Here is a 25,673-nt window from a genome sequence, read left to right as displayed (position 1 = left end):
CTGAAAAAGTCCTTAATTAAGAATCAAAAGCACTTAATTAAGCTGATAGACACCTCAACACTCCCCGCCTGTCTCGCTGGGACGGATATTCTTTTGTTTAAGAAATAACGATTTGATTGCGATACATTTTTCATCAACCCGCATTAGAACAAGTGAGAGCTGAACACTAATTCAAAATAATTTAACTTGAAAAAAATCATCTCCAAACACACGGCTTGATGCATTTTGAGCTGTCAACGATGATCCCGATGCTTTTCCTCCAGTTCCACCAGCGCGTCGACATTTTTGGCTGCTAGTGAAATGTCTTGATGTCTTGAAGTATTTGGAAAAATGATAATTGACAACGACCTCAAACTTTTCATTTAGCGCCATCTTCAGGTCCAAATTCCAATTTGCCCAATACTTTGGTTTTTGGCTTAATATTATAATTCCCATCTTCCTCAACTGTACTCTGTGTTGACTGCTGATTAGCAAATGTTAGCATGCTAACATGCTAAGCTAAGATCTTTTTATTGCTACTATGTTGCCATTTAGCTCAAACGTCTCTGTGTCTAAGCAGCTACAGCCTCACAGAGCAGCTTGTGTGGCTGAGCAGGCTGAGGGAAAGTGGGTTTAGTCACAAAATAACTGAACATCACAGACTGATCTAACAGGGGAAAGGGAGGATTTCTCCTCAAAGCCTGACGTCGGCTTCCGATATGGGCCACAGAGATAACACCTACCAGAAACAATACTTCACAGCAGGGTCTGGTTCACATTTATCTGTCCATCTTCTGCATCATTTTGACCTTTCCCCATCCCCCATCCCACGGCACTGCTGGTCCCGCCTCCAGCACAAACCTCCCATTATGTCTTCATCATCAACAGCAGGGCAAGGTACTGCTACTTAAGGAGAGAAACAAAAGGAGGAGAGGGGGATAAACAGAGGTTTGAAGAAAGAAAACCTCAGAGAGAGAGAGAGAGAGAGAGAGAGAGACAACGGAAACAGAGACAGGCGAGAGACGAGAAGACAAAACCCAAACAATTAGAGGTGAAGTGTGGAAAAAGGAAGGGAGGACAGAAAAAAGGAGAGTGGTGGAGTTGTGGACGAAAGAGGCAGATAAATAAAAGCACGAAAGAAAGAGGGGTGTGGGGGGTCCAAGAAAGAAAGAGAGAGAGAGAGAGAGAGAGAGAGAGAGAGAGAGAGAGAGAGAGAGAGAGAGAGAGGCACACTATCCAAACGAGAGAAAGCGACAAACTGAGAGTGTAACAGACTGACGGACAGCTGACCCCGGGAACCTCAGGTAAGGCGAACGGAAATTTTGATCCTATCTTGTCATGTTGTAAAAGTTCCAGGCAAGCGATTGGGCGACGGGAAATCAGAGACGTCCAAGGCTTCAAAGCGTTTTTTATTATTGTAGTCGTGCCCCAAATCTCAGATGTCAGAGAAAGAAAAAAAAAAAAGTGTAAATCATCTTCTGTGAGGTTGTTTAAAAAAAACAAAAATAAAACATGTTCCCAGTGTGCCAGCTGCTTTGAAAGGAGTTCCCCAGCGGTGGCCTGTAGAGTGCATGGGGACTTAAACAATTAAAACAGAAATCTATTAAAGGAACAAATCTGAAATGTAGTATTTTTGTTGCGTCTAATCTTCAGATCGCTTCCATGAAGCGGCTTTTTATGCCTCTGAGAAAAAAGCCGGAACAAAGGTCAACCAGGTCGTGAATTCTTGCCGAGAGCCGTAACCGTTCACAGAAACGTCTGCAGTAAATCCCAGTCGAGCTAAATTCATTCCTTCACATTTACAGCGTGTGCAGAAAATATGAGCGTTTCCATCTGATTCAGTTTGAATGGAAGGAACCCACGCTGTCAGGGCTCCATCTATCGACAACACCGTGTCTGTTATCAGCGATCTTCAGGAGGATTGCAGACGGCCTTCTTCAACATGATGAAAGGGGGAAAGAACGGCGGCTGCACTTGTTAAAAGTCAATCTAAACAAGGAAGCGTAGTTTTAACAGAAACAGCATGTGAGATAATAACCTGCCTAACGTTGCGTACGGGAGTCACAGCTGCACCTCATATGAAGCCTTCAACACGTTACATCTTTAATATTGAATTAAAAGTGTACTTTTAATAAAGTGTGGTAATATTTTAATATCATTCAGGTTTTTTTATGCAGCCAAAAGTTTTACAGAAAATCGGCATAAAAGTCAATAAGTTATGTTTTATTTTAACGATACACTAAATACAGCTCCATCTCATCTTATGTGTTTCACGTCTAATGTTTTTCTGTCATGAAAAGCTTTTGCAAAAATAATTTTAAAGTGCTAAAGTAAAAAAAAAAGAATTTTTTTAAAGTGAAAATAAATAAATAAATGTGCATTAACATAAACACACCAGTGCTGTGATAAAGCTCGTCCCCTGATTTCTGCATGTTTATTTGGCTCTTGGATTAAAAAAGAAAAATGCTTTTCAGTTGAAAGTAAACGGTGTGAAAACTCATCTGCACTTAAATATTCCCCTTCAGTCAGAGATCACTTCAGATAGTTCACAGATCAAATTCAGTAGATAATAAATCATATTTAAATTGCACATTCTTATGTATAATTAATAACGGTTGCTGTGCATTGTTCTTATAACTTGTGTGGTCTCTGTCCGTAATTATAGAATCATATTTTAACTGTTCAGGATTTCGCTGTAAAATATCAGCAACTTGATGGTTGATTGAACTCGTCTCTTAGAAACTTGACCCGAGCTTCTCCCGCTCTCGTCCCGCTGAGGCACTTCTGAGATACTAATAACTCAACAGAAAATAAAAACAGCATCGTCTGCTATCACACACAGCTAGAAGCTGCAACTTAAAAAGTTCTGATTTCAGAATCGGCCTCTAACAAAGAGGGCTGAGAGGATCAGAAGACGATCTTCCTCTCGACCTTTCAACAACTATGTCCAGATGTGAAGCCCGTACTTCTCAGAAAGTAGTGCCGGTGTGTACAGTAATACACACTGTTGTACACACTTTGCAATCCTTGTGCGTGAGATGTCCAGCGTTCTTTAGTTTGGTCTCTGCTCCGGTAGATTTGTGCTGCTGCTGCACTCACGGTGAAGCCTGTCCTGTGACAGAGGAGCTGTTTTCTGTCTGGACTCTCAGAGTGATCGGTGGAACAAATACTAGAACAATATGTTTATGATACCAAACGGAAAAAAGTAGAGAATACGTGTGTGTGTGTGTGTGGGAGAAGTGAATTTTCCTCTTTTTGTTTTTTTGTCGTGTTCTCTTGTTCTACGATATGATTTAAAGCGAATGCGTCCAAAAGTAAATAGAACAGACCTGGGCATCTTACGGCCCGCGGGCCACATCCGGCCCTTTGTGCGTCCCTGTCCGGCCCGTGTGAGGCCAATCATAAATTACAAAATAAATTTAAAAAAACATCTATGTCGTGCGTGCAATACAACTGTGCTGCTTTTATTTTGAAAAGTGTTATTTATGGACGTATGTCCGTGCGTAACCTGTGAGTGAAGGTGCACAGCGACAAGTGATGCCCGGTTACCCCCGAGATGTCCGCTCACGCTAAAAAAAGAAAAGTTGATGACGAATGCCGTGTTTTCAACAAGACATGGACTGCCAAGTATTTCTTTACAGAAATTAAAGGTAAAGCCGTGTGCTTAGTTTGTGGTACACAGGTTGCTGTGTTTAAAGATTATAATTTGAATCGCCACTACACGACGAAGCACGAGGATAAATACCGGAATCTGTCTGATGAAGAGCACGCAAGGGAGGCTGATGCGTTGATGGTAAAACTGCAAACCCAACAAGGACTTTTTACCAAACTTCACACCCCCAGAGATAAAATAATATTAAAAATAAATTAATATTAATATTAATAAATTAATAAAAAAATAAAAATAAATTGCAGTGATTCAATGATTGTTTTTGTTTTCTTATTTTAATTTCACATAGCCTAATATAAATATTTAAGGATTAAGAGTTTAAATAAAACCATCAAAAGCAATCTGCTTTTGTATAAAGTCAAGTTAGGTTAAATTAAATTATTATTATTTATCTTACGGTATATCAAAAATAATATTGAGCAACATTTAATTGAAATATTGTCGATGTGGCCCTCCAGCAGTGCTCAGGTTGCTCATGCGGCCCCCGGTAAAAATTAATTGCCCACCCCTGAAATAGAACACAGAGAATAAATGAATGCAGTAATGTTTCGATTGAAACCTTCCGGATGCTTTTCTTCTGTATCCGTGTGTTTACGTGCGCTGAAGAAACCAGATTAATCCGACTAATCAGGTTCAGCAAAAACAATTGCGTGCACGTGTTTTCACTGCATGTAACTGTGAAATCGGTGTATACGAGCAGCAGGTTTTGTAATAATTTCGGAATCATAATTGTTTTAGTAATACAAGACCCTGCTCCCTGACTTTGTGTGTGTGTGTGTGTGTTTTGTACTGAAAGTGCATTTACTGCTCAACTGTGTCTGAATGAACTTTTCTTCTTCTTTTACACTGTCTTGCTGCAACACGTACTAAAGCACTAAATGTGGATTAATCCACCGTTGAAAATAGTCCCTTACAAATGCACTATTGCCTCCTGTTTGAGTGATTAAAACAACTACAGCGCCCAACTGTTTAAGAAAATGATAGAGCACTTTATGAAAGTGCAACAGACAAAGGAGGGACGTTGGAAAATATAAAGTCGAACACATTTGCTTTTTTACTTTTTAATTAAAGTAAAAAAGCAGCAACAAAAGTGTCACTCCAGTTACACTCAGTTCTTTATAATTGTCCTCTTTTTGAGCTCCACTGTGGCTTTTACGCATTTCTTCTCACACTCCAAACACGAAGCACATTTCTCAAGGAAACTCCTTTCTGTCCGACCGTATCATCTTGTAGAGTCGGAAAGATAAAACTCATTCAGTTGTTTTCCTAATTTCCTAAATTGTGTCCAACTCGGACCCACCCTGTGGAGTACGTTTGAAATCCAGATGTGTGAAAAATGAAATATCAAAAGTTTGTTGAGTTGGATACTTTTATATGCAAGATAAAACCGACTGCATATTGTTGTTAAGATTAGGGACGATGCACCGATACCAGTATCGGGTATCGAGGTCGGATACCGTGCTCAGAGATGGGCAGTATTTCTATTACTTGTATTTGAAATACGTATTTCAATTACTTTTGAGTATTTTGTAATTTGTATTTGATAGGGCCGATTAAAAATCTAACGTAATTTGTAACAAAATACTTTAGAGTGGAGTAATTTTCTATTTAAAATACTCAAAATACTTTCTCCACGAATCCAAAAACAGTTCACGAGTTCAGTCTTCAGATCTTCAAGTTAAATATTGTATCTGAGTGACAGATGTCAACTAGCTTGATGTATAACTTATGTCTGGTTCTGGCTACATAGCCTATTGTATATACATGGTGATGGTTATAATATCAAGCTAGCCATCGATGCTAACATGCTAATGACGCTAGCATGCTGTCTAGGCTAGTGCATAGCCAGTGTTTAGCAAGTTAGCTTATCAGTGGAGTAGCTAGCTATAGGAAGAGGGAGATTTGGGAGCTTGTATGTCATATGTGATGAATATTTTCTTGTTGATACAAAACAAAGTTTATGGGCTGTTAAGTCCCATTAATAAAAATATATATATACATAATCAATCAAGTTGTTGTCTTTTAATAGCTTTGCTTAGTTACACTGACATTCTGTGACTGTTCTTCCTGTTTGTGGGGTTCACCAGAGCTTTGTGTACATTATATAAACCTGAATGCTCTGCTATACCACATTGTGAGAAAACAGAAAATCCAGAAAAAAGTATTTCCTATATTTTAAATACAAAATACATGTATTTTGTTAAATTTTCTGGCACCAGTATTTTGTTGTAATACAATTATTTGGGGGTATTTTGTATTTTGTATCAAAATACATTTTGATGTATTTTTGCCCATCTCTGCCGGTGCTCACGTACCCGTGAAATGACTTCGATACGACCACGGCAACGTGACATTAACCTCTCGTCAGTCGAACCTAACAAGCCGAGACCAGCGACACATTAGCGAGTGTCCGGTCGAGTGTGAATAAATGCCACAACTCCTCAAGACCTGCGAGGAGATCCGGGCTAAGTTAGCCAGCTGAGGATTAAAGTGAAGCTAGTGCTAGCTGATAGCTCAGTGAAAACACAGTGTTGAATGTTAAACAGCAGCAGGAGGCATATTGAATTACAAGTGAGAAAGTGAGGAACATCTTATGAAAATAAAACACGATTTTAAAATTATTATCATAACGAATGGAATTATTATTAGTAGCGGAGAACGGGGTTGGTTGTCACACGGGTTGGTTGTCACACTCATTATATCTCGCCACCAGAGGGCGCTGTGTCTCAAATGTTAGTATGGAAATGTCCGGAATTGGGATCAGAGCTCAGGTACATAGTATTCTCTGGAGTAAGATAGCTGAATTTGAGGTGAGAGGACTTTTTGTGTTTTTCATGTCAAATAGAAAATTTTCAGCTCCTCAGTATTTTTCTTCTAGGCTTTTACACAATGGGTTTATAACAAAACATGTTTTACCCTTAAAAAGGGTGAAGGGAAAGCTATAGTTGTGATTGTTGTTAGCTAGCTAACTAGTTGTTAGATCGTTGTTAGCCTTGATGCTAGCAAGAAATTCCAGTTGGGGTTGGTCGTCACATTCTCTTTGGGGTCAACCCCTATCTTGGCAAAATCATGTATGGTGAAATTACTATTACTTTCTCTCATTTTTATAAAGAAACATGGGTAGAAGCTTTATTCGCAAGACAAAGAAGGGCCTCACTCCCCCCGATGTCATGATGAGGGCAGTCAGGCAGGTGAAACTGCATAACAAATCCATCCGGAGCACTGCCATGGATTTGGGCATAAATTACCGAACACTGGCAAGATATTGCTCAAAAATAAATGAGCAAGAGGTTGCCGGAGAACAAGTCCACCCATCCCTAAGTTATGTATTTGTCAACTGGTTTATAAAACTTATGATATATTATAATAATAATTAGCCTATATATTATAATATATAATATATAATATATGATATATAATATATATAATATATATATAATATATATTAATATTATAATAATTATATCTTATAATACTTGTGCAATTAAACTTGTCACGATTAGGCTTTGCCTCCTCAGTCTCTGTGTCTTTGTGTGTCTGTTTGGCTCTGCCCTGGTCTCCTCCCTGCTTCCTCCTGATTGCACTCATTCAACTCACCTGCCCAGTCCACACAGCTGCCTTCAATCCACTCATCACCGAACAGTATATCTACCCCAATTCCACATCCACTCTCAGCTCCACATCCACTCTCAGCCTGATCATTTTAATTCTGCCTTCTTGCCTTCTTTTTAAGATTTTTCCCATTAAAATAACAGTGTGACAACCAACCCCATAGTGCAGGGGTGGCCAACCTGTCAGAGACCAAGAGCCACATTTTTTACTGTGTGACCGCAAAGAGCCACATCATACACATGGGCACACATGAACATCACTCTATCCCTTCCTCACACACACACATACCTTTGCTCAGCCAGATTTATTGTAAATGTCACACACCAATATGATAATGACAGAAATTGACTCCTAAGACCACAGGCCAGTCATTTTCAACAATGAACATTGTGTGCACTGTCTCACACAGACAAACTCTCAGTTCAACCAAGTCCACAAACAAAAATATAATAATTTACAATAGTGTTTTTATTTTACTATGCATGTTACTTAGTGGGACTTCTGGCATTCCTTGCCTTGAACAATCCTCTTCAAATCTGGCTTGTATTCCGTTGTTGCCTCTCGAAGCAATTCTTTCCCATGGGTGTCAGTCAGAACAGATCGATGCTTTGATTTCACGTGTTTCAGGGTAGAAAACACAGACTCGCAGACGTATGTTGACCCAAACATTGACAGCATCTTAAGCGCAGCCCGTTTGACATTGGGGTATTTTTTCATTGGCACACTTTTCCAGAACTCAATGGTCCCGTCCCTTAAAGCAGGTTTGAGTTGGTCCTCCTCACAAAGATCGATCATCTCCAACTCAGCCGCATCCTCATCTGTGACTAGCGGGGCTTTCAAACAGTCCGTCTCGGCGTTAAATGGGTCGACGAGGAACGTAATCTGTGGCCGCACATGCGCGTTTGACGAAAATACCGTATTTAACTCAAGCGAAGCGAACACGAACATTAAAAAAACACAAATACAAACTTCGATATGAACGTAAGAGCCGCATGAAACCGGGCAAAGAGCCGCATGCGGCTCGGGAGCCGCGGGTTGGCCACCCCTGCCATAGTGTGTGACAACCATCCCCGTGATGGGGTTGGTTGTCACACGGTGTCAGAGTGTCTTGATAGTTAATTACCTCTTTGTTACAATAAGTTGGAAAATGAGAGGGATACACATTTCAAGCCAACACCTTAAGCTTCAATTTAATGTAGGAATGACTATTGAAAGATGTTTTGATGATGAGCAATTCACACTAGAGTAGAAAGTGTGACAACCAACCCCGTTCTCCCCTACATAAAAGTACTTGATCTGAAAAGTGATATCAATGCATCACTAATGAAGATCCTTGGTGTCAGATACTATCTTAATTTCTAGAGTTTTTACTTTAAAAGATATATTTTCAGAAATACAATCAGAAGATGTTTTATATGCATTTAGTTTTCTCGCGTGGGAAGCTGAAGGAATTACGGAGGGAAACGCCTTTTTCCCCCAAAACATTTGGCTGATTACAATAATTTACGTCTACCTGTGGAACCGCTCGCAGATGAAAGCGCAGCGGAGTGGAGCAGCACCAGATGTCAGATGATAAACGTGACACAGACGTAAAAAAGCACCGTCGGGCTGATTTATCCGCCTGAAGTCGTCGCCGCAAATCTGCCAGAAGTCTCTCGTCTTTCCCTTTAAAGCCGCCTCACGGACCAGATAACCGACGGAGGAAACCTCTCGGGGTCCTGCGGGTCTGATCTTCTCCGGTCTGTCGAGGAAGACAGAAAGAAAGGAGGTCACACCAGCTTTGTTCTGCCTCATGTGGGAGATTACTATTTAGTTTTTTATTCATTTTTATGTTTACAGACTGATTCATAGATTATTCACTGAGTAGCCTAACACAACTAATCTGTCTTGCATTAAAAATTAAATTACGATAATAAATAATAATGATATGAAAAGTCAATAAAAACTTAATGAAGCACACTTAATCATAAAACCATTTGAACTTGAAGAGATTCTGATTGGAGTTTCCTTTGTGAGCTCATTAAACAAAGCATGCTGCCAATAAAGCTTTCATATAAATAAAACCTTTTGAAATACACGAAAAAAATATTACAACTATAAAGTTTATGGCAAAAACTAAAACCACCTGAAAGTGCAAATGGTTTACAATACAAGACTGAAACTGGTTCACATTGTCAGCTGGTTTTCTGGTTGTGAGGCTGTTCAGCCGTTCAGCCTCCCCAGAGATGAGCCCCGAATAACTGAGCCGAGAGCCTCCACGGTGTCCGCCATGTGAACGCTTCAGCAGCAGAGCTATGCTAACGGCTTTATAGAGACTTTAAAAGTACATTATTTATCAACCAATATTTATATATTATTTTTATTTAAGCACTAAATCAAAAGGATGTATGTGTGTAAAGAGAGAGAGAGAGAGAGATCAGCCAGTCTGCAGCTCTATTGAGCTTTTAACATGTTGTAGTGTACTTTGGTTTTACTCTCTTTAAATCTCATTCATTTGTTTCCAGCAGCAGTAAACAGCTGTTTACAAATGCCAAAATCTTGAACACATGGATCGACATTGGAAAAGTATCTTTGCAGGATGGTTTTATAAAGTTACTAGACAGACATTTCAACATTTACTACGTTTTTGTTTGTTTTGTATTTGTTTCTGAAACTGTGTTGTCGCTGGAATCCATTGGAACGGTTGTAAATCCAAGCCGATGCCGTCCTCCACGACGAGGCAAGAGACACACTTTTTCAAACTTCTTTCTAGACCACAGGGGTCGAGCGTTCGATGCTCAAAGTGTAGATTCTTCTTCGTAGGCGCCCGTCACGCTCTCCGCCTGCGTCCACGGTGCTGAACGCAGCGACTCAACTCGTGATGGTTAACCAGAAGGACTGCACGCAGAAACGAGAATAATTTAGTGCCGCAAGTAAGATACTGAGATGAGATACTAAGATGGTAAGATAGTAAGATAGACCACAAATGTGACCACGAACAAAGAAATGTGACCTTAAATGAGAAAACTCCTGCGAGCTATTTTATCACCTTTCTGTTTTTAAGTTTTTGTTTTTCGGGGTGTCTTTTGACATCTATGAGTGATTAGTTTTATTTACTTTTTTTTAATTTTTCTTTATGTATTTATGTATGTGTGAGTATATACATATACAAATATATATACTTTATATATACACACACACACACACACACACACACACACACACACACACACACACACACACACACACACACACACACACACACACACACACACACAATGGATAGAGCAGTTTGCTCTGTAATAACTAACATTTACTGTGAATATATTTTACTTCAGTTTTGTCCTCTGACATTCATAACTGATTCTTTTTATGTATTTATTATTTATTTTATTATGAAGGGGCGGGACAAAAGGGACAGGCGCCCCCCTTCCATCCCAAAATAACCTTATGATCATACGGGTTGTTTTTATAAAAGCACTGACTGATCGTTGTGTAACATTAATCTTTATTAGAGCTGGTTAACGTCACTGTTTTAATTGTTTTGTGTCTCAACAGAGTTCTGTCTGTAATATGTTCGTCCGCTTTTTACAGCGAGACGCTTATTTCCGTTGTTATGAATAGAACATCAAACTTGTCGGGTGAAATATTGCAGGTTGTTTTCCAGCTGTTTCTGATTTTTGAAACCGTAAAAAAACGGGCAAAGGAAATAATATCATTACGCAGGCCTGTGTGTGTGAAAGTGGAGCCAGCAGCTTCTGCAGCGGAGCAGATCAATTTAAAAAAGGAACCCCGTGTGTTTATTTACACCACAGTTTCCTAGAAATGTCTCTTCAGAAAATACGTGTGTATGCGTGTGTGTGTGTGTGTATGCGTGTGTGTGTGTGTGTGTGTTCAAACAGACAAAGTACAGAGCAGGATTCCTGCATAAATTTCCACCAAATATAAGTCAGATGTTTTGTTAACGTTTAGCCAGAGTCGGAGCATCTTTGATGTAAAAACTTCTCATAAAATTTCATTTTCCGTAATTTGATTTAAATTACTCATGTATTTACCTTCTTATAAATGATGTTCTGCAACTCATATGTACGTTTATTAGCACAATTATTAGTATGTCAATATTAGAATTGTTGCCCCGGCATGAAGCATTTGTTTAAACCGTCTTGGGAGAGAGAGAGGTCTCTACTCAGTTGCTCTTGTTGAGGTTTCTTTTCGTTTTCTTTCTCCACGTTGAAGCGTTTTTTGTTTGGGGAGCTTCTCCTGATCCCAGGCGAGGGTTGAAAAGCACAGAGGTTGTCGTACGCAGACCGTAAAGGCCCCTGAGGCCTCTGAGGCTATTTGTGATTTGTTCCATTGGGCTTATTGAATGAAATGGTCTCGACTTCACGTGAAACTGGTAACACCTGTTTGGTCCCTCTGCTGTCGAGGCCTGTGTTCACCCACTTTCTTCACTGTAATCTAATAGAAGTGCTCCTAATCTAATCAGAGTATATGCGCCCGTGAAGCGCAGCTGAAACCCCGTTTTAAATTGACAGCACATAATCAGGGATAATGGTTCCCAGTTTACTACGGATCAGAAGATTTACATTGAGAGGAACAAGGAACTCGACTGCATCTCCACGTTCCCTCTTGTTAAGAACATGTTCTTTCTTCGCTCCATCGCATTTATTTTGGATTATTAGAATTATTACCAAAAGCTTTTTTTCCTTCTTTTGTGCGTCTGGTGTTTAAATATGTTTCATGTGCAGTTGCACAAGACTTTAATTCGCACAAATACACAAACATCTAGTCCTGTGTAGACGGGCTCACAGAGAAATCTGTTCCGTCTGTGTGTGTTGATCAGACAACAGATAACATGATGCAGTCAGTGTGTGTCTGTGTGTGTCTCAGTGTGTGTCTGTGTGTGTCTCAGTGTGTGTCTCAGTGTGTGACTCAGTGTGTGTCTCAGTGTGTGACTCAGTGTGTGTCTGTGTGTGACTCAGTGTGTGTCTGTGTGTGTCTGTTGAGCAGCAATGCCTGACGTAGCATTCTGTCGTTTATAGTTGCTTTATACAAATATTTATTGTGCAGTTGTATTATTAAACACATTTAGTTTTTCTTTTTAATGCTGTAAAATTGTAGTATTATGTTTTATTTTTTCCATCGAAGTCAAATGTTTTTTTCTTTCATGATTAATGACTGAAATTTAAAAACATTTTTTTTATCTTGGGACATGAATTTTAAAGCCCTTTTTAAAGATTTGTGATTTTGGGCTGTACAAAATAAATTGAATTGAATTAATTGTTTTTTGAAGTCCAGATGGGAAACAGACGAACAAAGAATATCTGACCGGACTGGATTTTCATCATCTCATCAACATAATTCTGCTTAACAGCCACTGCGCTGTAATTATTAAAGACAACAAAGCGTCACCGCGTCCCGTTCTAAAGACGCAGCAGTAACAACGTGTGCCATTCAACCACCACAAAGAGAGAGAGGACTGTTCCCACCCTTCATCAATCCTCGTTAACAACTTTAGCAGCATGTGTCGAAGAACACTGCGTCATGTTAAACGGTGTGTAAACTGCACTTCACAGGAGCTCTCCATTCAGCACCACAAAACCACGACACCAGAAGTCCAGAGATGAGTAATATTATATTACTGACTGACATAAGTCATATTTTTCCCAGAGAAACACAATAAGAGGATATTTCTCTCTTCCTCGCCCCAGCTGTCCTCTTGGTGGCAGAAAGTTAACGTCGGCAAGTTGTTGGGTCTCAATTGCTCCTTTCTCGCAGCCACTCGAGAGGCTTTGGTTTGTGCATGAACCTGTGTCTCCTTTCATGTTCTACACAGGCTGCCCTTTTGCTGGGAAATGTCAACTTTTCAAAGCAATATTTTCTCATCTTTACTACACATTTTGTTAAATGTCCAGATGTGTGAATTGTCAGGGAGCTGCTCCTTCATCAAGGTCTTTCCTTCAGGGGGCCACATGGCCTGAATACAGACGTGGTCGTTACGGGGCCCACTGGAGAGAGCAGGCCCTCCATCAATGTGTTAAGCAGAGGATAGAACCTTACTAGTACTTTGGAATTGGCACATTGAAAATACAGCTACGCTAAAATACCGACTGATGCCTAATCATATACTATTTGCTATATATACTCTCAAAAAGGCAAACTAAACTCCGTCCCTTCATTCTTTTTTCGTAAAATACTCAGAAGCATGTGCCGATTCTATAAAAAACTGTAAATAAACGTTACAAAACTATTCAATTAAATGAAGAATTTCATATTTTCTTTGGTATTTTTGTCATATTCAGATATACAATGATAACTGCTGGGTAATAAGTATGTTGATATCGGCCAATGTCGAGTTACGATCATGTGACGAGACGATCCAACATAGCCTGAGGCTAGCTGAAGCTCAAAATCTGTCAAAGACAGACAAGCTGACAACATCTGCATGACGGGCGAGCAGTCACGGCCGGATGCTTTAAGAGAATAAACCTTCATGAATCTGGGGGGGTCTGCCGAGGAAAATCATTTTTGGTGTTTGGTCTTTTGTTTAAACTAGTTCCGTGCACGTTAAAAAACGGGCCGGATGCTTGGGCCTGTGCTGCTGCTGCTGCTTGCAGCTTTCTCGAGGACGGCTTTCCTTGGGTCCTCGTCGACACAAAACCGCCGTGACCTAAGTTGCATCACACACCAAAAGTCTCAGAGAACTCGCGGTCAGAAACAGCAGTGAAATACCCTCATTAGCATCTGGTAAGGCAACTGTTTAGAGATGAAAAACAATAAATTATATTACTATTCTATCTGATTGTACCTCTAAATAACTTACAAAAAGCCCCGAACGCACTTTAAAAATATGCAACTACACTGTATTTTACTAACTGTGTACTTCTTCTACAGAGGAAAACATCGTAGTACTACATGTTACCAAAACTGATTTTACTCACAAAATATAACAATTAAAATATGATGCATTATCATTGATTAAACTACTTAATCAAAGCACATTGTGCTGAGACTGCCTCTCTTTCACTCTTCACTTCAGGTGAACATTTGAATGCAGGACTAGCGTTAAAAGAAGGTTTTGAGCAGGCTTACCTCTTCTACCAACATTCCCAGTTAGAGAAAGGATGAAAAGTAATGCAAGATGGCGTTAGCCCGGGGCCCCTAAATCAATAAATCTGCTCCTGGAAACTCGAAAACATCGGTGAAATACACTTAGCGAAGGTCATTTCCAAATAGGCGTATTGTTCCCTTGCTTTGACGTAATCAAATAAAGTAAAGCATGGATGTATTTAGCCGGCGTGTTTTAGCTAACGGTGACGTCATTCGTGTCTTAAGTTACTATAAACTCTTACAGCGCGTAGATACAGTCTTACTCACAGCGTGGACATACACTCTTCGATTCTGCTTCCAGTTGGTTATCCGCTCGTGTTGAATCCGGGGAAGTGAAGAAGACTTCTGAACTGCAGTCAATGAGCCGCGGTCCAGCGGACGACATCCTGGAAGCTCCGCCCTCATCTGCAGCTAGTATATTCAAAGATTAACAAACATTGAACGTTTTCTAAATTGCAACTAATTCAATAAAAGCACTCCCTTGTTCCCAGAGGAACCCCTTCTACATTTACAGAGTCCTTAATTCAAAGCAACTGGACTTAAGTCAATCGGTTCCAAATCGATGAAGCCTCTCGCATGCGTGAGAAAATTCAGGACTACAAGATATCCAGCGACCTGGACGAAATAGAACGTGATACCAACTCACAAGAACTGTATCCACAAGTTGATGGATTCGTCACACCCTGAGAAGGCCCACAGGCTTATTCTCTGTGGAACAGGCATGTTGCGACCCCTAACCCTTACATTAGTTCAGGTTTTAATTCCCTTTACGGGAGGTGTTTATACTATTTTACCCTCTCGTAATTGAAGCCTAATGAAAAACAAGGATTTCAGCCAACAGGCCAGAAACCAAACTAAATGAAATACAGTCTCACCAACAACCGGCTGTGAGGAAAAGAGTCAACAAGGGTCGAGATTTAACAACTAAACGCTAAATGAAGTTAAGCGTTTACAATAAATGACAATAAAAGTCAGAAAGAAAACTGCTGGTGTTTAACAGGAAAAAACAACAAGACTGCAACATGGACAGACCATCTGGTGTTCCAATAGCCAGCAGCTCAAACTACTCCTCCGGTGCTGCTGTATCCCTGCGGTAAGCTGCAGCTTTGACGTTTGTGGCCAATATAATGCAGTTGGAGCTCTAGTATTGACTGACAAACATCATATCTGAAGCTCTGAATGTATTGGCATTGACACTGCAGTAAAAACTTGCAATACGTCGGCACTGCAGAGATAATATTTGGCTCAAAATGATACAACGCTGGATAATAACAGAAGCTGACCCTGATTTATGACTCTTGAGTTCAGTTAGAGTACAAACACGTGGAAACAAACTAACCGGCATCACAGTAACTCGTGCAGGGCTTGTCGGGGAGTGGCCGTTCAACGCCCACCGGTTGCGAAGGACACACACACGTATACAGACGTAAAATGTTGTCTTCGAGACTTACGGTTCAAAAGTAACAGGCCATGATGGTAAGTTTGTTGTCACAGCGCATCTGGCAAAATTGCAACAAAAGTAAATATACTAAATTCAGCAAAGTACTCCGTTAGGTCCACAGTATTCACCGATTTTGGCAGAATGAGCCTGTTTAGAAGCCCTGAAATTGTGCAGCCTTTGAGGAAACTAAGACGTCAATAACTCTGATCAGCAACATGTCTGATAAATGGGTTATCATGTTGCAGAATGCACCTTTTAAAACTGCATTGAACTTAACATTCACTTTGTTGACAAGGTTCTCATTTAAAAAAGACAAATATCCTCAAAAACGTTACGGTTCTGTGCACCCGAAAATCACAGGAAGGAAGTTGACACATTTATCAATTTACAGTGTTTCAGTGGAGCAAAGCCGGAATGTGTGCATATAAAAAATAAAGAAATAAAGAAACAATAATAGTAAAACATGATCATCTTCCCCAAACTATAAGAGTTGCTGAATCTTTGGACAGTTTTAAGAGACTTCTAAAAATTATTTTTATTGAACACATGTGGTACAATTAAATCTAAATATATACTGTTGTTACTCTTGTTGCAGAGAAAGATGCATGCCTTCATGCTGCTTGGCTGCTTTGTCCTCGTTTCGACAGAGTACTTCCTGTCCTCAGCCCACATGATCCCCGAGGAGAGGCTCTCCACCAATAGGGTCGTTGCATCTAACGCTCTGTCTCAAAGCCTCTACAAAGGCTCACCTCCTGTTGTTATTGTTGGTAAGTTTGAACGTTTAAACTCAAGTGATTTCACTTCATGTGTTAAGTCACAGTCCAGATTGAAAGGAAACTGTACTTTAGATGATTTATGTCATTTCCATACTATACTGGCGATAATGGTGTTTCCTGATGAGGCACAAATGTACAAGCCGGCAAGTCAGACAAGCTGACAGCTGTGAAATTAAATAAGTGGTAGCTTTTTTTGAAAGACTATTAGTAAGAAACTATGGCTTTAAATAATGTACAGAACGTGCAAGATGGCTAGTGAGCTAACTAGAGAAACTAAACAGTTTGAAATGTATATTCTGGCACGTTAACCCCGCCACACATGTGTCTGGCATTGATTTGAACAGCCACTGAGGTCACATAGCTAACTAGCTACGCTTGAGAAGTGTAAACAAAACTAATTCTGTTAATTATGAAATTGTGGGAAACGCTCCCTCAGACAAAGTCAGACGACGTCGCCTCTGTTTACCTCCAGCTCTGCTGTGAGCTTCACTCTAAAGAAGGAGGCCGGGAGGAGCGATGAGGTTTTGCCAAAAACACAAACTTTTAATTGTTTGCATATTTGTAAAACTCACAGACAGATGTAAAGGTTGACCAAAATAATTGATTCATGAAAAAATAAAATAAAGTGACAATATATTTCACGCAGGACAGCGACGGTGAGTGGATGATCCATTCAGTACAATGTATTGTCTTATATGCTGATGATGCATTTCTTTCTGCTGTGAAAAATTCTAGAAGCATCATTATTGTCAAATGTTCTCCTACAGAGTTGCCAAAATCAGGGAGGAAGAACAAGAAAACAAAGAAACAAAAAAAGGTAACACGAAATAGAAAATCAATTATTATATTGGATTAAAAAAAGCTTTTGAATAAATATCATCTTAGCTTGCTATTATGTCAGTATGGTCACATGTGTTGTTGCTCTCTCTCTCTCTCTCTCTCTCTCTCTCTCTCTCTCTCTCTCTCTCTCTCTCTCTCTCTCTCTCTCTCTCTCTCTCTCTCTCTCTCTCTCTGTCTCTCTCTCTCTCTCTCTCTCTCTCTCTCTCTGTCTCTCTCTCTCTCTCTCTCTCTCTCTCTCTCTGTCTCTCTCTCTCTCTCTCTCTCTCTCTCTCTCTCTCTCTCTCTCTCTCTCTCTCTCTCTCTCTCTCTCTCAGAACAAGTATGCTGTGAAGAAGCGTCCTCCTCCTCCCACTAACTGCGTTCCCTTGTGGGGAAGCTGTAAATCTTCGGGCAACGTGTGCTGCGACTTCTGCGCTTTCTGCAAGTGTCGGATCTTCAGAACGGTCTGTTTCTGTCGAATGGGCAACCCGCACTGCTGAACAAGCTTCAAAAATCCATTCTATAGCGAAACCACCTGAAGTGAACACTGGTAGAAGTGAACCACGTCTGGGTCTTGGTTTGTAACTTTTGTAACGAAAATTCTATGCATGAAAGCACTTTATGAGCGAGGACTGTTCCACAGTGACGCTCACAAACACGTTGTTATCTTGCTTTGAGCTTTGAGGACGCATCTATTGAACTATTTTATAAATACATGACGAGCAATAACACGTATTATATGAAGCCTTAAAGGATAAAAAGCATGTACTTTGTTTTAGATAACAGTGTTTTTGTTTTATTTAAGACAAAAGAGATATGAACTCACACATATTTCATGGATAAGACAGGAACCCATCACATATTAGTCCGTCTCGCAGTATTATATGACTTCCTCAGCTTGTCTAAAACAATGCTCAAAATAAATAGAGGGACATATTTCATTTCTTTGGAACTACTTTACAATGGCTGATTAATACACAGTTGGTGTGCAAGTGAGAAGCTGCAGGCCGGTGTATGTGTGATCATGGTAATGAAGGAACATATCACCCACTGCAGCAATGTGTCTAGTTCCAGTGTTTGGACACAAATGGAGCTCTGTGCCATAGAGGAAGAAGACGTACAAATAATACGATCTCGTCTGAAAGAGAAGATCCGACTGCAGTACCTTGTCAATCGTCAGTCCTATGAAAGAACAAGAAGGATTTGCTGGATGATAAAGCTGAGAAATGCATTTATATATCGATGAAAACTTAATTTAGACAAAGCAAAGGGGGTGTAGAGTGTCTGAAGTCTGTCTGGAAGCATTTTCTTCCCATCATCCCATCATGGATTAGCCTTCGTTAATCAGTGCTTTAAATCCTCATCTCATCATCTGTGTTTTGTTACTGAGGAGAATAGATTCAGCTCCTCGGGGTTTAAATCAGCGCCCGCCCAATGTGTTGTTACGTCTGTGATTTCCAGTGAGCTACAGTACGATAAACACGTGCATTATCACATTGCCTTTGGTGATAAATAATGAGGGCTAGTGAGACGTTGGTGAAAACTGGCCCTTTGATCATTGCTTTGCTTACTGTTGAGTGTCTGTTGGATTCGAAAGGAAAATCTGACCTGAAAGAGGAAAAAGTCATCAACCAGCAACTAAGCAACCTCGAGCAGCCTAATCTAACATGTTCTTCTCATTGAACACGAGCCCACTATCACCTTAAATATGTCCGTAACAGTTTATAAATTGTCTAACACAGGCCTGTCACTTATACCATGTGGCCATACAAATTGCACAAATGTAATGTGCTAATTTATGTTTTTTTTTACCAAATTAATGTATATAAAATCTGAAATAAAGAAGCAATATACGACAATCAGAGCATTAATATACCAGCAAACAGCTATTTGTGATGTAAAAATGCAGTAATGTCGACCTGAAGTCACTCCCACTCTGCTCGCTAGATAACGTTACTGACAGAGATATAACTTCAGTGAGTGCTCCGTATATCATGTTTCATTCTCTAGATGCATGTAGGCTCCTGAATAAATCTATGCATTGAAACAAGAATGTGTCCCTTTTATCTCTTTTCTTTTGATTATTTATTGCCAACAATTAGAATATCTTCCGTCCTAGTTTTTTCCATAACAAAGTCAAAAACTAACAAATGCTATTTAACATCAAATTCCTTCACAGACCTGGTTTATGATTCTTACAGTGTGACGGGATCATTCTTTAAAGGAATGATTCATATCTCCGGGTTCTTGGCATCTACAGAAATTGGGATTGCATTGCCAAGACGCACCAGGCGTACTCGTGTGAAAGGTGCACAACAGTGTTAGCAGCAGAGGTAAGTATCTGCTCAAGGCTGGAATCCATCCAGCGCTCAGGCCCTTGACCGACAAGCTTACTTCCCTAATGAGCTCCTGCATTGAATCTCAGACTATACTCACACATAGGTAGTGTCCTCTCTGACAACTTCTGACAAAGTCTCTACAGCATGCCAGGTTGTATTGAGGAGAGTGTGGGGAATGGGCAGTAAGATGAGGAGTGAGTGCGTGTCGATGGGGTGAGTTGGGGCGTGCACCAGCCGTCCCTCTAGCGTTACTCGGGTGTGTCTTCTTCTTCTTGGAGTGCGGACTGCTCCCCCTTTCATGTTTGAAGGCTACTCTTTCTGCTGCAGAAATCCTTACATCTCTCAGAAATAAGAATAAACACAATTATCAAATCTCTGCCCAGACAGCAGTCCTGCTGTTAAACCATGTGTTCTGCCGCTGGGAGCTTCCCCAATCCGTCAGATTCCTCACCAGCATCATGATTACCCTGTGATCAAAGCAGGCTTTCATTTTAGTTTCTTTTAAACCAGTAGGATACTCTGAAGAATGTACTAACGAGCTGGTCAGGCTTCTTCGATATAGTTGGAAAACTCTCTTGAGTATCTTAGCGGATCATACAGATGGGTTCATGTCAACCAAATCAAACCTTATATTGATCTGAGTTTTCCCTCGAATGTTTTCCTCTCTCTCTCTTTTACTAACCCCCCCCCCCCACACACACACGCCTGCACGCTTCCACATGCATCCACACAATGTACTTCAATGTGGGGTTTTTTCTGCCGTTATGTGTGTGCAAAGTTTTATTTTCTAGTGGCTAAATTGTAAAAAATGACAACCAAGGAGGGTTTGCCCCGATAATTACATGACTCAGTTTGACTTTATTGCTTTAATTAAGGCAATGTTGCCACATTGCTTCAGTCCTTCATCAAGTATCACGTTTAAAGGCATCGAGTTTGGAAAGAAGTGGGGCAGAAGAGGAAGAGGAAGAGGAAGAGGAAGAGGAAGAGAGATTATTGCAGGCAACGGGAAGACGGGGGGAAGATGCTGGAATACTGACCTCACACATCTGGGTCTGACATTTCATGGACATTTTTATTTAAAACTGTCAATAATAATAACAATGATAATAAAGATGAGATAACCTTAAAATCAATTACCATTCTATTTTGAATATGAGATTAAAAAAACAACTGTGGCTCTCACTACTCGCATACGCATGTAGTGAGTGATTTAGGCCTTAGGCCATCAGTAATGAGCCCATTGCGGCATGGTGCACCACTATGAGGTGAAGGAGACACTAGAAAACTATATTTAACAACTATTTGAGATTCATGCTTTGTAGAAAGTATATTTTTCAGTTTTATAAGAGAAAATACTTTGAGATGGAGAGGCCTTTAAGGATTTTTAGGGGAGTAATTTTAACACTATTACAGTGTTTAAGGTATAAAGAGTATCTGATGACGCAGAAGACATTCAAGACACTTTAGCACATATAAGCACATCACCACTGACTCAAAACAAGACAGGAGAACAGGAAGGACTTCAGTCTTCATTCTTTCTTCATTTTTAGGAAGTAACATTTGCTGAAATCTGCTGAATATGTGATACTTTACGATGGATTATTCTGACCATGAGGATAACCACGACGGCTTGGTTGCACACCTACAATAATGACTGTATATTTATGGGGCAAATGTACTGTATCTGTGCAGTACTCAAGACTAATAAGACTAAACTACAAGATGCTCATTGGAAGGTAGAAGTCCAGATTAACGTGAACGCACAGAATAGATTTCTGTATGTAACTGACCACATTAACTAGGATTGCAGCACTTTACATAATCATTCTGCGAGTGAACGAGAGCTCAGTTAAGGAATGAGATCACAGAGCTATGCGATTGTTCTCTACGTAGATCAGCGTGAACACACTAATACAGAGTTTAGGTTTTACATTTCCAACCTGTTTATTACCACCCGTGGAGTCACGTTAAACTACCTTCACTCGCTTGAATTCTGAACATCTGCTCCTCCAAAGCAGTAATAAAAACATCCTGTTTCTCCAGGAAGACGACCCTGTGACAGGAAGAGTCAAAAAAGGAGGTCTAGGAGGTCTAATCATGAGGTGGTTTGAGAAAAAACTCTGCAGAAGTAAAGCTGCACATGATAGTTGTGACACATGATAAACGGAACTGATATGTGAAATAAATACTGTGACAGAATTGGGTTGTTTTTTGATCCGAGTCCTCTTTAACCTCAGCCGGTGCTGCTCGTACAAACACTCCATCAAGTGAGATGTCTGGTTTCAGGGTGCAGCATCAGGAGATGGTGTTTCTAAACGGTGTTTTGGTTGAGTTTAAAGTTTTTCTAGGTTCCAGAGTCCCTTTAAAAATTGGTCCACTCGACGCTGTGTATGTGTATGTGGTATCTGTTAAATCTTCCGCAATCACATGAAATTGTGGTTATGATTAATATTTTCTGTGTTTTCAGGAGTTTCTGAGCTCCAGCTCAGTGCTCACGTGTGCGGTAACATTTCTAAAGAGTATGACAGAAAACCAAGTAAGTTGTGAAGAATAAAATAACTTTGAAATCATATAAATGTTGTAACTGTATTTATGAAATGTGTGCTATTATTTTCCTCTCATATTCTTCACACACGTGCCAACACAACTGTTTTTTTCCTTCTCCAGTTACATTAGTTTAACCAGGAACTATGTGTTCACGGATCAAAACGTCGCTGAATATGGGGCTGAAGAGTAACATACGTACGATAGTCTCTCATTGTTTCTTTTGGTTTAACATGTGGTTCTTGAAGATAGAGGCTAATCTGTCCATGGGGACAACCAGGAAGTCACACCTACAACAATGAGTGTACATGTTTGGGGATAATGTATTTACAGTAGATTTAGCAGTAGATTTTTGCATTTAATTGAGCACATTAACTAGGATTGCAGCACATTACACAATCGCTGAAACGGGCTCTGACTTCCACAATCATTCTGCGAGTAAAAGACAGCTCTGCAGCTGGTGTTGGGATAAGAATTGAGATTACGATGATGCAGCGATGCTGCACAGAAATGCTACTGATGCCCCAGCTGAGTCGGTGGCTCTTGTCAGGATGGACGGGACAATGAACAGCTCCTCATGTCATTGTGTTTTGGCACAAAACTTGCTGACCTCTGTCAGAAAGCGGAAGATGAAGAAGAACTTCACACAACACGAATATAACTCAATGCAGTCATCCAAGTCGACCAAAACATGGCTTCAGAAAAGTCAAATGAAAGACCGACGGAGAGCAGCACACAGAAGATTCCCTTGCAATTAGGATCTTGAACTTTTTGAAAAGAAGAGTTTGCAAAGTAACCAACAAATGAAAAAAGGTGCTTTCACAAAGTGTTAGTCGGGCGGGATGTGCATGCCTACAACAGGATGTTGTGTTATCTTTTCAAAATGTTCCTAATAATTAACTTTTTTGTTTGTCGGATGATCACATTAAAGCTGGAACAAGTCTGATATTTACAATGTTGTTTTCTCTATGTCCTCACAAAACACTATCACAATGGAGTGTAGACTTTATGTATGCATCGTATCAGACTCACATGAAATCAATTACATTGATGAATTTAATCGCCGAAAGGAAGAACTGGACCAGATGCGGCTCCAATCAGGACCCTCGAGACAAACGTCTCGGCAGCTGGGACCAATCTCACTTAGGGGACCCCACATCTCACTTGACATGCATTATCAAAAAAAAAAGGGTTCGACACAAGAGCCGGGCGCCTGCTGCGGCTGTAACTGCCGTAATAAACATTTTTATTATATTTTTTCAACACACTACAAAGTCAAAAATGATCAGGTGTGAAAACCAGAGATTAGTTATTTGGCAGGTGTGGGAACCGTTACTGCCAATCCACATAGAACGCGTTATTACAAATGATTTTGAAGTCAGTCCCTCGAGGGTCTCATGGTGCAGATAAGCTTTCTTTTTATGAAGTGTATCAGCACAGTTAGTGGGGGCCAGAGGCTTAATATTACGGGACCTGGACCTCACCTCGCCCCCTTTAGAGCTGTCATCACTCTCACAGAGAACCGTCGTACTTCTTATAGTGTATTGTGTCCACAACTGTTTATGTGTTTTGAACTTAATAACCAAATCTACATAGATTGATCAATGCTGGGCTCACTACAGGCAGATTCCCATCACTGACCGCTAAAATAAAAAATAGGCCTACAATACATGTCACTGTGGATTTCTTTATTTTTTTGTTTACGGAAGACGGAGTCAATGTGGATTGCTCACGTCTTGCTCACGTCTTGCTCACGTCTTGCTCACGTGTTCCTTCTAAGTGCCGGTGAAGTGGTGCAGCTGGGAAGAATAACCGTGTGGGTGACATTACTCTGTTGTTAGTATAAAAACTTCCAATCAGATTGATGTATGTATTAATCAAAGGTGCCTGAACGCTGTTCTGGATCGTTCTGGCCCACCTTAACCCCTGTTGACGATCTCTCAGGCTTGCCGAGCCTTGCCCTGCAGAAACCTGAAGGTTATCATGGTAAGCTTTGGCTCACCTGGGTCAGAAGAACAAACACTCAGCATCAGTGGTTGAGTGCACACAGGTGTCGAGGTTACGAGCACAGATTGTGCTTCCGATTTGAAGTACTTTCTGAAAGCCAACGTATCAACAAACGGCTGCAAATAACCTTCTAAAGCGCTTAACTCTCACACACTGGGGTCTAACAGGTGAAGTATGTAAGGGTGTAAAGGTTACGGCAAAAAGCCTTGATTTCAGGTCTTGCGTATTTTCAAATTCACTGGAGGAATGTCTGAAAAGCTCAGAGAAAGCAACATTTCAGTCGAAACATTAACATGTTCAAAAGCTTAAGCGTTCACAGGTGCAGAGGTCGAGGGTTCAAGTCGATTGTGTGCTTAAAACGCTCTCAGATGAAGGGAGTTTTGAGAGGGAAAACTCACGGCGGCTATAGTTATTTTATTCTCGTGTGGCCCTGAGATTTAGAAAATTGCGGGGCGAGTATTAGAGTCAATGGTATCCAGCAGTATTTCCCCAGAAGCTAATCAGATCCTCTGCTGCTGATGCAAAGCAACATGTGTCTTCGGAGGCTGATAACACACTGTCATGACTGATCTCTGTTCCTGTCCGGCTCAGTTGATGTTGACAGTTGGGAGTCTGGTCCAGTCGATGCCTTTGTTCTCAAAGATTATTTTGACTCATGTTGGAACTAGAACACTGAAGGCTTTGAATTTCAACATTACACTTGTGTAAGTTGCATATTTGGCTTTTAAACTTGCTGCGATGTCACATCCTGAAGCTCTTAAGACTTAAAGACTTAAAATGAACTTCGAGTTGAGCAACTTTCCCCTTTCAGCAGATGCATGTGAACATGTGTGACATGGTATCAAACTCTGCTCGTGCATCAGTCTGCACACTGAAGCTCAATCAGTCAAGTCAAGTAACAGTAGGCTGGGGATCTGCAAGCAACGAACGCATTGAGCGGTGTGCTGAGTGAGGGTCCAGTAGGTCTACTTTATAACTTCAACAGGATTTAGATCAGAGACAAATTCACTCGACTCAGAGCTTATAGTCCTTGTTGTTCCTGTATCTTCATCCAACATTTGATCAAAATGTAATTGTAAAATTGCTGCTTTATTTTGCTGTATCCAGGAGTAAAGTGCCAACATTTCAATGGGTACTCGAGAATTTATGGTAGATTATTCCTTTATGGTCAGTTCTCATCTGAACAGATTAGTCTGGTAATATTCTGTATTTTTTTCTTTTGGTCAATAAATCCCACGAAAAGACCAAAGCCAACAAAGAACGGATCCACTACCGTTGCGAGTATCAAAGCCTGATACGTCTCCATAGTTCTCTGGTTCCTTCATAACCATGAACCCACACACAGTCACACACACACCGCCCTGCTGTCGGTCGCAGTTTTAAATGATTTGAAACCG

At 40.4% G+C, this 25,673-nt stretch overlaps 1 protein-coding gene across 1 annotated transcript; it reads left to right on the top strand.

Annotated features, from left to right (window-relative positions):
• Positions 1-16,392: 16,392 nt before the first annotated feature.
• asip1 (agouti signaling protein 1) lies at positions 16,393-17,886 on the top strand (the record flags this gene model as incomplete). The annotated part of the gene is made up of 3 exons (XM_079186373.1): positions 16,393-16,558; positions 17,335-17,384; positions 17,722-17,886. The coding sequence occupies 3 exons, from the start codon at positions 16,393-16,395 to the stop codon at positions 17,884-17,886; spliced, it is 381 nt and encodes a 126-aa protein (XP_079042499.1).
• Positions 17,887-25,673: the final 7,787 nt, after the last annotated feature.

This window comes from Pholis gunnellus (assembly GCF_910591455.1).
Source record: "Pholis gunnellus genome assembly, chromosome: 3".
Classification (NCBI taxonomy): Eukaryota; Metazoa; Chordata; class Actinopteri; order Perciformes; family Pholidae; genus Pholis; species Pholis gunnellus.
Note: the sequence above shows the minus strand (reverse complement) of the source record. Positions and strands in the feature narration are given on the sequence as shown.